Source organism: Corvus kubaryi, unplaced genomic scaffold (assembly GCF_017639235.1).
Source record: "Corvus kubaryi isolate FWS band 111438036 unplaced genomic scaffold, C.kubaryi_AGA036_p1.0 37398, whole genome shotgun sequence".
Classification (NCBI taxonomy): domain Eukaryota; kingdom Metazoa; phylum Chordata; class Aves; order Passeriformes; family Corvidae; genus Corvus; species Corvus kubaryi.
Window position 1 is genome coordinate 12,679,871 of NW_024581137.1, and position 14,615 is coordinate 12,694,485.

Consider the following 14,615-nt stretch of genomic DNA (forward strand, 5'->3'; position numbering starts at 1 on the left):
ACCCAGAATCAACCATTTCAGGAGGCCCTTATTTTTTCCCCCATGTTTCACAACAGGAGTATGATGCAGTGCATTTTTCAAACATTTTGGTACCTTCGAGTTGCTCCACACAGATGGAAAACAATAACATCTTCCTCTTTCCATCAGAAGATCTCAAGGGATTTTAAAAAAGCAATTAGAGATAGTGCATCACTACATACCTTTTATGTATATGAAGAAGCATCAGGTGGTGATGGGTTTTGTCCTCTACAGCTGGAATAAGCTGTACAGTTGCAAACTTCAAAGCCTGAAGAGTCATCTGCCTAGAGAGGAAGATTAATTTCCAGCCCCATCATCCTATGAGACATGACTTCCTGGGATAACTTTTTCTTGGGTATGCCAAATCAGAGTTTTAGTACCAGCTTGGCCTAATTTTTTAGGAAAAATTAAAGCCTCTGCCAGTAGTTAAGTTGCTATGAGAAAATTTGTTTGGGCTGTTTTTTCTACAAAGTTCAATAAGTTGCCATTATTTATGGCCCCAGATAGAAAAGACATTTCACAAGGTAAGAAGATAAGAAGATGAGCCATTTTCCAATACATAATGGAAAGTCTCGTGCTGTTGCTATCGCAAACTGTCTCATCTGCCTGTGCATGATTAGCCTTACTGAAGTACTGAAATATAGTATGTAGAGCTGGAGACTTTTTATGGCTTTGAGGGTTGAGATCAAAGGCCCGAGATCATTCTTTCTTTCTCCAGAGTTTACTAATATTAATGCAAAACCAGCAAATAACTCAAAGAGAGTAGTTTTGGAGGCTGCTGAAAACACAGATCTATTGAGTATTCATTCAAAGCACTTGCCTGGGGAGCAGATTGTTGTTTTATGCAGCAAAGTCATTTTCAAGGATCATTTCTTCCAAGACCAGGTAACCATGTCTGTGCTCCCTCTGTGCCTTTCCCACACATCTTAACATTGGTAACACTGTCTTTAATTGGGAATCTGGTAAAGGCATCCATAACAAAGTTAAATCATCAGTGCCCTGACCCTCTTTTCTGGTAAGTGTGAAAATAAGAGTCCACAAAAACTGGCAAGCAGATTATGTGTGCTTTGTACTGGAGACTGCCCCATTCTGAAGAACTCCCATACTGCTGAACAGGCTCCAAAAAATCCCTACAAGTGTGGGAGCAGAAAGGGAACTCACAGCTCATCTTCGGTGAGCTGTGCATAGCAAATGTACTGCAGGCACATCCACTCCATTGGGGAAATCTCATTCCTATAAAGAAAGCATTGGCCATAATGCTTGAGAATATGACTGTTGTTTTTGGCAGAATGCAGAGGAGGAGTTTGCAGTAGTAGGCATTTGAACCACGCATTCAAATTTCATCCTGATTCCTGATTTTTGTGCAACTTTGATTGAACCATGGACTGTATTGCCACAATGAGCTAAGCAGAGAGAATTATAAAATACACAATTCCATCAAAGGGCAAGAGCTGCATGTGATCTAAGATTTTTGGGGCACAGCAGTCATGTTACACACACACTGAGGAGTCCTAATTAAATTGTGATTGTCATTGTTCCTGGTCCAGATATAGACTTGGCACTCAGATAATTAAACAGAATCACACAAGATACCCATATCTATCCCTGTCTTGCCAAGGAACCCTTCCAAAGCAGTTATTTAGAGTCAACATGGGAAAAGGATGCTTTCAATGCAAGTGGTAATTACTGCTGGTTATTTCCAACATAGCAAAGACAGACAGCAATTCAATTTTGATTTCTTTGTGTATACATCTTCTTAAAAAAAAATCAGAACCCATATTTCCCTCACAAAGGATAAGCAAAAATGGTATTTTCCAAACTGAATAAATGAATGTCCATGTAGACCTCTGAAAAAAAACATATTGTGCTGCACAATATCACCACAAGCCTACACTACGTGCTGCTAAAAATATTATCCCAAAGCCTTTGGATAAAGCCAGAAAGAGTGTTCTGCATGTATTTTTAAACTTTATATAAAGAGCATGCTGTGCCAGAATTGTGTTTCATTGCCTTAACCAACATTATCCACAAGAAAATGGCAAAATTAATAATGAAACATTCTGGAGCATTTTTTAAAACCTCATGAAATAGAAGTTGTCAAGACAGCACTACCCTGACACCTATTTATGATCTCTCACAATATGTAGTACCAGTGGTAAATGCACTTAAAAGGAAGGAAGGAAGAAGAACCGAATAAAGAATGAAATGGCACAGCAACCATACCTACTTCTTTCTTCATAATTGTCGTACTAATGTGTCAAGTAGGCTTTTTGCATCTTGTGCTTGGATCCTTACAGGCATCTGTGGCTTTAATTGTACTTTCTGTCCTGAGAACAGAAAGGCTGGCTAAAATTCCTCCATGGGGAAATAGCTGAACAATGACTAAGGAAGACAATGTAGTCCCATGCTGGACTCCAAGAAGCATCTGGTATGACTCAGAATATTTCCTAGAGCTGAAGGTTACAGAACAGCTGAGCAGCTGACTTGCCACCTTTAGAAAGGATTTTTGCCCAAAAAACTCCCAACAGAATATGGAAATGCCACCCACAGCTGTGGAAGAGCTGACCCCTTGCACTCCTACACACTTTCAGAAAATGGAAGAGAGTTTTCACCTCCTCTTCCTATGTTTCAGTTGTGTAGAGTTTCACCTTTATTGTGCAGCCATGGCATTTGAAACAAATAGTCCTGGCATTTGAAATAAATATCTGTATGCAGGAGAACTCAAGTGGCTTGAGTTCATATGTAGTGTATACCTTGAAGTGAAACAATTAAAAAACACTTCTCTGTGCACATTACATATGACTCTGTAATTGGAATTATTGGAATAAAGAGGAAATACAGCATAAGATTTTTAACCCATTTCAAACAACTGCCCAAGATCACACTGAAAACTACCCATCAAAAATATTCTCATTTTACTTGCATACTGGAGTAGTATAAATACAATTTGTTCCACCCTCTTTGAAGAGACTACTGCAAAAAGGATTAGGCTGCCTGTACGTTGTATGATCTGTGGATTGCATGTCTAGCTGGAAAATGCCAGGACCATAATAATGCTGCACTAGAGCAGAATTTCCAAACCCCTTATAAAGAGCTAATTTGCAATAAAATACTTGGATCAACAATAAGATAAGAGAACCAAATTTAGGAGTATGACCTGGAATCTGACACTGAAGGTTCAAAAGCTAGAACCTGCTTTCTGAAGATACGTATTTCTTCAGTTAATTAATATCTGTAGTCATCCACTTGCAAACATCCATCACAAAACTCGCAAAGGTAACAGTAGCTGTATATCTAAAGCTATATGATAAGGCTTATCATACATTCATGCAATGTTTTGGAAAAAAACACTATAGATGCTCTATGAGTTTAATATTCAGAAGGAAAGTCAACTCCTAAAGGATTTTCTACCAAAAATCCCACCTTTCATAGGTCCAGGGGCCTGAGGTGTACAGCTTATGTGCTCATCACTGATTTCCTATGGCCAAATTGACCTACTTTGTGTTTCCAGTACCCCATCATTTATCATAGAATGTCTTGGGTTGGAAGGGACTTTAAAGATCATCTAGTTCCACCTGCCACGGGTGCTCAAAGGTTGCTCAACCTTCGCAACCAGGTTGCTCAAAACCCCATCCAACCTGGCCTTGAGCACTGCCCGGGATGGGGCATCCACAGCTTCTCTGGGCAATATGTTCCAGTGCCTCATCACTCTCACAGTAAAGACTTTTGTCCTACTATCCAAGCTAAACCTACTCTCATAGATTGAATCCATTCCCCCTTGTCCTATCACTCCAAGTCCTTGTAAAAAGTCCCTCTCCATCCTTCTTGTAGGCTCCCTTTAGGTAGGTACTGGAAGGCCACAACTAGGTCATGCTGAAGCCTTCTTTTTTCCAGACTTGAACAATCCCAATTCTCTCAGCCTTTCCTTGTACGAGAGGTGCTCCATCCCTCTAATCATCTTGGTGGCCCTGCTCTGGACTTGCTCAAAAAAGTTTATGTCCTTTGTATGCTGGGGACTCAAAACTGAATGCAGCACTCTAGGTGGAGTCTCACGAGAGAGTAGTGGAGGGGCAGAATCACCTCTCTCCCAAGCCACAAGAAAAATTCCTAAATTTCATTATGTTTTGGATTTCTTAAGCCAGTAAGATTCCTTATTACAGATCCTGTTCTGACATAACATTGCAGTATTCAAGTTATTCGACTGACCACATCATATGCATACATCAAGTCTTTCTTAAGAGAGGAAAAGAAATGGAGAATGTGTTAGTGGACCTTTTCAATATCCATATTACTATTCTACATTTCCATTCACTGCATGCAATGCTTAGCTTAGCACTTACACTGCTAAAGTGAATTTGCCTTATGACAGAGACACTCCATCATAATGGAATTTTCAGTGTCCTCTGGCACAGCTACCAAGGAAAATCCATCATCGTTATGATCTTTTACATTATGTAACTGACATAAAATTTTATCTTTTTTTTCCATGTCTAGACTTGATTTTTAGAGAATACATCCCCCAGCTCTCTAGTTCTTTAGGCACAAGTGGAGACTGAACTGCCATATCCTATCTAGAAAAGGAAAAAGCCTAGTAATTTTAATTCCATTTCAAAAAGACAGACACATTTTAATATCCAACTTTATACATTAAAGTACTTTCAGTCAACAGTTAAACTTTTTTATTCTGTTTCACACAGTGCAAATGAACATGGCATGGACTAAATGGTTCTAATATGACTGCATCAACTTTCACTCTGGTAGACAGAGAGCCCATTAGTGTATTCTGTGTGACAGCCCTCAACTGAGAAAAGCCAGAGGTTTTGCATGAGCTTATAAACATCCTAGCTAGAACCTCAAAAATTATTGGGAGGTTTTGAAGTCATGGCCCTACAGAAATATAAACTATGTAGATATACCAAAAGCATATTGTCATAGTCATCAGATAAACATATAAAATGATACAGGTTTTAAATCTTCAAAATAAAAATTCAAACCAGATCATCTCCTTCTGTCTACTGACAAAATGTATTGTGGCCCTGCTATACTATCTTTCATAAAAATATGTCATATCCAATAACAAGCACAATGAGAACATGAAGCAGGAAATATTTCTGAACTATAAACATAAACTGAAGTTATCTTCAGCTTTTGATGATGATTCACTGTATATATTTCCAAGGAGGTCTTGTGATATAATAATAAACAGGCTGGCTAGTTTAGAAACTCACATTCTTAAACTCTGCAAAGCCCACTCTTTGGCTTAATCCATATAAAATTAACTTCAATCAAGCAGGTTTTTTCCTCTAGGTGGCTGCAGAGCATTTAAAAAGTTGTTGTCTCCAGACAGAATAAGAAAGAAAGAGAGCAGGGAAAAGACCTGATAGGACTGCTATATAGAAAACAGCTTTCTCCTTCATCTTGCTCTCTTTAGAAAACAAGAGCCAAACTCTCATCTCAGCAAAGTCAGACTCATGGAGAATGTCACCTTCCAGCCAATTGCATCCTCACAGTGCATTTCACCTCTGAGGTCTCCCTCTTTGCTCTTCATCAAAGTAGTTGCTAAAAATAGGACTTGGATGAAGTGGCACAACAGTCAGTTTACCTGAATTGAAAAATTAAAAAAAAACACTCTGTTTCTGGGTTTTATGGCTTCCTGTGTGGTCCTGGCCCAGACCCATACAAAGACATAGGCACATAAAGCATGATTGAGACAGGATTCAAACACATGAATGCAAAACTGCAGTCCTGGCAGGGTTACCCTGACTCCTGCAAGGCTGACCTTTTCATGATGAATATTTAGTTCCTGCCTCTACATTTCCTCAGGCACCTTTGCTTTTGCTCTGCATGCTCTCAAGACCACGTGGGCATTGGCAGGCATAAAGCCTGACTGGCACCCCAACAGTGAGGCCCATCAAGGACGGCTGTCATAAAACAGCAGCAGTGCTGCCATGTCCCATTCAGGATTCAATAGACCAAAGGCAGAGGGTGAGCAGAGTGACAGGGATTCAGCCAGGAGGCAGAGACCTGGTTTCTGCTCTCTGGTCAGTTTGACGTAGCCTGCTACTTCACATGCAGAGAGCTTTGCATACTGCCACAGTTCTTTAACCTTCCTGACTGCAAGGTCTCAAGTGCAAAACACCATACAGAGCATGAAAACACAGTGGATGAAAAGCTGGCTTCAGTGAAGTGGATGGGGATTTTCCTGCTGACAACACAGGAGTCAAGAGTCAGAATTGTCATCAGCTTTTTTTTTTTCAGTTCTGTACTTCAAGGCTTTGAAGGACCCACTCTTTCAGGACACCACTGAACATTAAATTCAAGCTTTCTGAATTTAAACACTATGAATTAAAATTTCCTGTACTAGACATAGTGACTCCAAGACATATCAGCCTGTCCTGGGAACCACAGAAATGTGGTTCGATGTTATAAAGCCAGAATGACCTAATTCTGGGTGAAGTGGGATGATATGAGCAGACAGAGCCAAGGTTTCTTCTCAAAACTTACCTTCCAGTGAGTTGGTTTGGGCATGGTCATTTACTTGGCTAGATACAAAGGCAGCTTGGATGCAAATCGGCAGATTTTAATGCAAAATTACAGCCACATGAGCAAACGTTCCCTAGCACAGAATAATGGTTGTTTTTCCTGTTCATCTGGGGGGCATGTCCAATGGCAAAGATGCTAAGATAAATTCTGGGCTTAGTCTTGTATACAAAGTACTAAACATCTAAATATGGTTTTGCCTCTTTTTGTTGGCTGGGCAGAGACTATGGAACAGATCAGTGCTCGATGCTGGCTACCTTGAACATGCTGCCTGATGGAGTCACAATTCAAGGCAATTCATTCTCTCTCCATCACTTTTCACCCTATAAAATCTTCCCTGGCCTCCCTGCAGAAACAGCAGAGAGATCTCAGAGCTGTACCAGTTTGTTATGAAGCTTGCTGTCAAACTTGGCAGGGGCTGCAAGCTACTATATCCTTTCTCACCAGCAAGGTTTGCGGGTGGAAATTGTCAGCCCCAAGTGTGCCTTTCAGGCTTTGGGAAAAGGGAGGCAGCGCAACTGCAGCAAAGCAGCCCATACAGCACGTCTCCTGAAGAAGCCCAGCTGATAGATGGAGAGAGAAATCCCAAAAGGCAATGAAGAAGGAAAAGCTATTGCTGGAAATTGTGTGGGAGATTGTGTTCATGTTCTCCATGGGTCCTTGGGAACCACAACGTTTACAGTCCATACCTTTGTGAGGCCACTGATTTCTTCCCTTTGAGGTGAGCATGTGGAACTCACTCAGTAGTATTTCTGCTCCCATGGATCTTTCCACAGGTGGGGAGCCTGAGGGCCCATATGAAAGCATGAGCGGATTAGCTCTGTCAAAACAAAGATCCTGGTTTTGTGCCAGTAAGGAAAAAAAAGAAGGACTGGGGAAAGCATAAAATAGTGTATGATATGTAGGAGGAAAATTGTTTTTTAATAGAATATTTTCAACATTTTCCATTAAACTTTGGTCACTTGCAGTGCAAGTTTTGGAATGCAACTCTCTCATCCCCTTAGGATGGTCTGTGTTTTATTACATTAGTAAGGAAGCCCAGCTTGGTTCTAGCAGAGCTACTGTATGAAACACTTCAAACTCAAGCCAAAGTGGTGAGAGTAAAAGCCCCTCCTCACTGATTTTCAGCCTCCATTCTGGGGACAGTGATTTAATATAATTTTTATCATATGCAAAGCAATCTTTTGTTATCAAGCAATAGTAAGTCACAAATGATCACATCATAATGAACGAGATTACGTGAATTCAAATGTTACCCATATGATGACTTGTTTTCAGCCAGAATTCCTAACCAGAACGAGCAAAGGAATATATTAGAAGAGGGGAAGAGGTATTGGTCATGAAACAGGGGAGATGAACTGAGTAATGAGAGAACATTAGAAGCTCTTTTCCCCCTTCCCACTCTACTCCCTCCACCCTTCCAGTGATACTGGGTACATCAATATTAGAAATAGGTGCACCAAAAGAATAGGAACAACTGCAGTGCCAGCAGTCAAGCATGAAAAAATATGGGAATCTGGACAAGTAGCAACACCATAGGTCTATCCTCTTGGAGCAGCAATGGTGGGGAAGTTAGGTGGAGTAAATCCTGTTATATATATAGTGTGTAGCAATTTTTATAGTTCAGAGACACGAGAGAGGCAGGATGAAAGTTACGCTTACCAAGATGAATCCAGAGAAAGAATAAGACACTTCAGTAGGGTCAGAAGGTATTTATCTGCATAAGGTCTATCAGTTCTCTGTATTAGAGGTAGCCATGGTCTCCATAGATATAATTTAGAATATTTCATGAGCACTGACAAATTGTTACACATTTAAAGATCAGGGGAAAGGAGAAAGTCTTTAAGGTGCAATTCACCTCACAACGCAGCCAGGGTCTTGCGTTCTCAAGCTTTCTTTCAGATCTAATTTTTACAGGTAAAGACTGAGCCTTTTGATTTATGCTGAATTCTGCCTAAAAAGTAGAAGGATATCTCTTTCTGAAGTTATTTGTCTAGATGAAGTCAGCTTTACGCATCTGCTTTCTCACAAAGATCAAGACACCTTCTTCTAAGCCTCAAGACTGTGGCTCTTTAATATGCTGTCCAGAGAGCTCAGTTCTTTAATACTTATCAGAACAAACAGTCCAGTATATTGTACCAAATCCTCTCTGTCTGCCATGTGAATCTTGTAAATAAAGTCTATGTTAATCAGAACCAGTATCATTCTGCTGTACTTTCCTCTTTCTGTGTGCAGTGTGTGGGTACGGGTTTGGTCCTTTTCTACTCTTAGGTCAGTAATGCAATAGGCTGTGCACTGCACTTCAGGTTTGACAAAAATCTTTTTTACTCAGTTGCCCTTATATTGGACTGGATATCCTTCCATTTGCTGGAAATACAGCAAAGCAAGAGAAAGATAAATTTTAGCATTAGTTCTCTCACCAAATAGGTCAATGAAATCATACAGCTGTGGAAATTTGCACACGTTTAGCACATTCCATGTGGATGTCAGCTGAAGTCATACCTTAACTCTCTCCACTTGTAAGAAAGACTAGCACAGAACATGAAGAAATTAGAAGTTCATCTTATCTTCAAATCTTTTCAGAGAGATTGTGAATGGCAAGCCCAGAAATTCTTAGAGATCCATTTATGTAACAGTGGCAGCAGCCAAGGAAAGAAAGAATCAAGATGCAATGAAGTTCTTGATCCCATCTGGGCAAAGAGTACAAAGGGAATCATCACGTCTGCATGAAGAGAGTGATGGTGATAGAGTACTAACAGAAGAGTCAGAATCCCCAGAGTCAAACACTGTGGGAACGAGTAAAAGCCACAGAAGGAAATGGAGGCTAAAGAGAAAGGCCCACAGTAAATATCTGCAGATGCTGTTGTTCGCAGTGGAAGCTGAACCAAGAGGGATGTAGTCATACACACACGTAGCACCTCACCAGTGGAAGAATATTCTTTTCAAGATCAAAAGTCAAGCAGCAATAAAATCCGTGTCAAAAAACATCGGCAGAGGAGGCTGTGCATGCTCACTCATGAACATCTGCACTAAGAAGCCACTTAAGTAACCATGCAACAGCATGGAAGAAACATCTGCAGCATGTAGACCACCAGCTGTGCAGTAATAATACTTTGAATATCCAGAGTGCCTTTTATCTGAATACTGCAAAGCATTTCCCAAACAAATTAAGCTTCACAACACCACTGTGAGCTTCTTATTTAATGGTAGGATTATTTCATCCTGCACTAAATGCCATTGCTGCCAGAATGAAAAGTAACACCTGTTTATCATCTCACAGAAACATACAATTTTCACGATGGGAAGTGACGAAAAGCGTGTAGTTAAGTTAAAGTAGAGGAAGACTTGAGGTGGTCAGAATTAAATGTTTAAAAAGAAACTCAGAAAAACACAGTATTAACACCCCCTCCCCCCACTTACTTTTTATACAAACTGTCACATTAATTTTTATCCTCACATGTGGTTAGTCTTTGGTCTTTATTTCTCATTGGGAAAAGAGAACTTCCTCCGGTGTATACTTATAGGGGTGTCTACAGATGTGCTCAGAAGTACAGAAAAATACCTTTCTTGGTTGTGCATGCTCAATAAAATGTATTGCTGTGCATTGCAAATAGCTTTCCTTTGTACTCCTTCAGATCTGTTTTTATAAGGCATCTTGATCATTATATTACAGCACTGCCTTCCAAGGCAGCATGCTATCTAGTAAGTTCTAAAACAAACTTCTTGCTGTGTGTGCTTTCCACCCCACAGGGTACTCCATGTAAGCAGCATTCTAACCTGATTCTGCTGAGTTAGTGAGATCTGACTATGTTTCTTAAGAACAAGAAGAAAAGCTGGAGAACATGACCTATATCCAATGAAGATAGGAAATATTACAGACACTCCATTACAATTCCCTCTTTCTGCTTCTCAATACACCCACTTTTCAATCCTGTTGAAATGTTGGCGGAGGAAGCACTTAGATGGGGAAGTTGTTGCAGTGAAGCAGGCTCGTTCTTTATCGAATGAAGTTCAGTACTGGCAGAACAATGCCAGGACAGGCTGTCCTGACAGCTAGACAAACACATCTTTAAAACTTAAACTTTTTGAGGGCAGCAATGAGATTGTAATATGTGCTTGACAGTAGCACCCTAGGATCTTAACCTTTGAGTAACCTTTTTGATGTTACAGTTAAATAATAATATTATCTAGGACTTGGACATGACTAATTGTATTTCTAAGCATTGTTAGGGGTGTTTGGATATTTGGCAAATAGCACTAGCATTGGCTAAGGATTATACTTTAAGCATGTCTACATTCACCATCTCTGAGTTGGTCCCAGCTGGGCATGTGGTGGTTAACCTCAAGCCAACTTCTCCCTTCTCTTGAAAAGCTGGTTACAGGAGGACACAGCCTGGCTTGAGAAAAGAAGGCTCTTTCATGGTTAACATTTTCCAGAAACACTTGGTGTTGGTATAACTCCATGCCTGTTGAAGCCCAGGGTAAAATTCTGTTTGTCTGCAATGCCAGGTATGGTTGGCCAGCACCACCTGCTTTTGACATCTCATCCTACACGACCAGCTCTGAAAAAGTTCTCTCATGCTTACAAACTGACTTTTCTCCAGAAAGAGTTGTTTCTTTTCTCCGTGGATGCAACCGAACATATGTGCCAAGTAGCTCACTATCCCGCCAGGACTGACTACTTCATTTCAAATAAACCATAAAATGGCATGAATTACTTGGGGAGAATAAAATGTTCCCTTTCAGTATGTACATTCATTAGTTTTTCTCTTGTATGCCAGTTTTGTCCATTTGATTCACACAGGATTTTCCTTAGCCATATTTCAAAATGGTGAATAGAAGGATTAGGTCTTTAAAAATCCTTCATTTTCAATTCTATCACACATAAGACAAGCAGTTAATCTACTTTTTGATATATGATATTAAGCTGCCCACACAGTCTGACCCATTTAGAAGAACAGCAGTAAGGTGCAAGGGACGTTGAAAGGTTCCTCTCCATAGAAGTAACAATGTTTCTTCCCAACATGTATTTCCATTTTGGTTTTTCAAGATTCTAACATTTGAATTTTATTTTGCTTTTCAATTCAGACAAACCTCAGAGCTCAGAGGATAACAAAGCTGAGATCTAAGCTGCACACCAGCTCCAACTCACCAGTTGAAATGATAGCACTGCATTGTTTCTACAAGACAAGGAGAAAAACTGAAATCTCCAATCCCAGATCCGACATCTGTTCCAACTTAGTAACAAACTAAACTCATTCTCCATCCCCCATATGCATATCTGCACATATGCCCAATGGAACACTCAGTTTTAAGAACATTTGACTCTGTATCCATGTTGGGCCACTTCTAGTTTTTAGACACAACCATAAATCAGTTCAGTTTCACTAGAAAGAGCGAAGATTCACAGAGAGCCCAAGGCGAGAATCTCTACCCCACTTTCCTAACCCCAAACCTGACTCTGCAGCAATACATTATATTTGTTTTCAGCAGTGGAATACTATCACATTCGATCACAGTCTCAGCAGCAACAATTTATGAGTTTGTTCCCCCTAACCCTTCTACATCTGGTCCTTCACAGAGCTAGTATCCATGTTCAGAAATCATATGAAAACCACATCTTTTCTCAACTCTGCTTTGAATCCTGGTTGTTTTAGAAATATGGTAGCAAGAGGAAAAAGAAGAGCTGTGAAAGACAGCAAAGTTGAGCCTCTGCTCTGGGGACACTAGAGCCCATGACTGTGTGGCTGGAGTCAGCTCCTTGCTGTCCAGTTGTGGAGCAGCCTGGCCAAGCAGCACCAAAGAGCCAGGGTCGAAGCATCTTCCAGCTAGGCAGCCAGTCAGTTCGGGATGCTCACCAGGGAGCCGTGGTGGTCTCACAGTTAACTAACCTCAGGCCTCAACTCAACTGCTTTCATGGTGATGCCAGATAAAGGAGTCCTTCCATCCCCTCCCTGCTCCTCCTCTTCTCAGAAAGTGCTCTTTTATTTACATTCAAACAGAATTTCTTTACATTCAAATAGAATCCAAAAGATGAGGAAATTTGAAATACATTGCTGACATGCTCCACAGACTGCAAATTGCAAGGCAGGGAGGGAATTGGTCACACACAAATGGGTTGTGGTTTTGCCCCATGAACTCCATGAGGGTAATAGCCATTGTACCACCAGGTGGGTTTTATGCCATTCAGAAGCTGCAATGATAGCAAGCAGCTCTGAATGCTTGAGATCAGCAGGTAAAACCTCAGAAGCATTTCATTGTTCCATGTCCTGTTTCCATATTTCGTTTTACACACACGTAAGTGGGCAATCTGGAGCTTCAAACCTTCATTCATATGCTACTGCAGTAAATATTTTTAAAGTCAGAGTAGCTTGAAATGCCACTTTCCCCCATCTGTTTTCTGTTAATCTTGTGTACCTTGTGTACTTATTAACTTGGGAAAAATCCTAAATTCTGTGCTTACAAAACACAGGCAAGATCAGAGCCCTAGCATTCAAATCTCCTATTTAACAAGAAATGAAGGGAAGCAATATATTTTCATAGCATTAACAATGATCCAGCTGTACAGGTGGGGAAAGACTCCAGCATCTTTACATAGCTTCTTCTGAGGATACCACTAATTATTTATATAAATGTCCAATAACAGAGGGAAGTCACCATCTCATTTAATGCAACTTGAGCACCGCTTGCTGAATGCAAACAGCTTCTAGCCCCAGGCTCAATTCAAACCAGAGGCAGTGGCTAAATTATTTGCATTGACAGTCAGATCTCACATCTGTGGGATGCAAGAAAGAAATTATGCCAAGTGTTAAGTTTGTTCTTTCAAAGTTCAAGGCAGTGAGCAGACCCAACCAAGGAACCTGTACCTTCCCCTCTGGGACTCAGTTATGGGGAGGAAGAGGAATGGTGACAATTTGGGAAGTGATTCATTCCAGATATTCATGAAACACGTCTTCAGCAGCAGGGGAATGGCAGAGTGAGCTTTTACCCCACCTCCTGACTTCCCCATTGCTCTGCCTTGCAAGGTGTTTCATTGCTATCAAGTCTTTGCTTCAGACCATCTGAGTGAAGAAAAGCCTCTCTCTCATTTTTTATTTCTACTTCCAGTGCATTCATGAGGATGAAAAAAATGCACAGATCATACTTTGTGACCACAGAGTGATATGTAAATCATGTTTCTGGGGTACACATGGTTCCTAGGGCTTCTTCTGATACTGCCTGAAGCACTGCAGACGTGCTAACTGGCTTTCCAAATCCCAGCCCTTTGCAGGGGGAAGCACAGCACACAGTCTGCTGCATCTGACTTCCAAAAGCAATGGGGAATACGCACAGAAGTGGAAGATGCCCATGCCTCATCACTGTTATCATATTACTTGTCTAGTATTTACCAGACTTCACAGACATACACTCTCCTGGCCCAAGGTCTTGGAGGCATCATTTTAGATTAATCCTGAGCTATCCAGGTCAAAAAGGGGGTCATGAGGGGTGAAATTCAAAACATAGAGTCTCTCTTGACAACAGAAGCAGCAAGTGCTATCCCGTATTATAATCTGAAATAAAACAGCGCCAGTTTTCCAGCAACTTCGTGAAAAATCTGTAAACTGACTAGACTTCATCAACTGTGATGACAATACCAGCACCTATTTTCTTTTTCCTGCTTTCTGTGCAATAAAGTGACCCAGAGATGTTTTTCCATTCAGGAGACAAAATAGGGAAATGTCAGGTTAAAGGCTAAGTAGAAGAATTTGGCTAAGAGCAACATTTCTTCCCTGTTATAACTATTTATAATTATTGTTAATACTATTGTATTACCAATCAAAATACCTCTATTGTTTTATGCAGCAGAAGTCACACGCTTCTACTGCACACAGTTGCACAGCAGTCTAGGGTAGGCTTAAAACACACTTCCTTATTAATCCTGAATAGACGTGATTTTCTGGGGTGGCCTCAAGCAAATCATCTCACCTGCAATGAGACAGATGAAAAATGTGCCATTAAGGTCTGACCCACAGCTGATGTAAGATGGAAGAGACCTGCAGAAAGTGCCCTGACACAGG

The 14,615-nt window shown here is 40.6% G+C and overlaps 1 protein-coding gene across 6 annotated transcripts in view; it reads right to left on the reverse strand.

Moving 5' to 3' along the window:
* Positions 1 to 14,615, reverse strand: part of BMPER (BMP binding endothelial regulator) — a 148,611-nt gene that overhangs the window by 12,534 nt on the left and 121,462 nt on the right. For 5 of the 6 annotated variants that reach the window (XM_042043388.1, XM_042043387.1, XM_042043386.1 and 2 more), the window contains one exon: positions 201 to 302. The exons of the other annotated variant lie outside the window; for it this stretch is intronic. In XM_042043388.1, the coding sequence (XP_041899322.1) occupies positions 201 to 302 (102 nt within the window). The remainder of the gene's footprint in view (positions 1 to 200; positions 303 to 14,615) is intronic. 6 annotated transcript variants of the gene reach the window in all.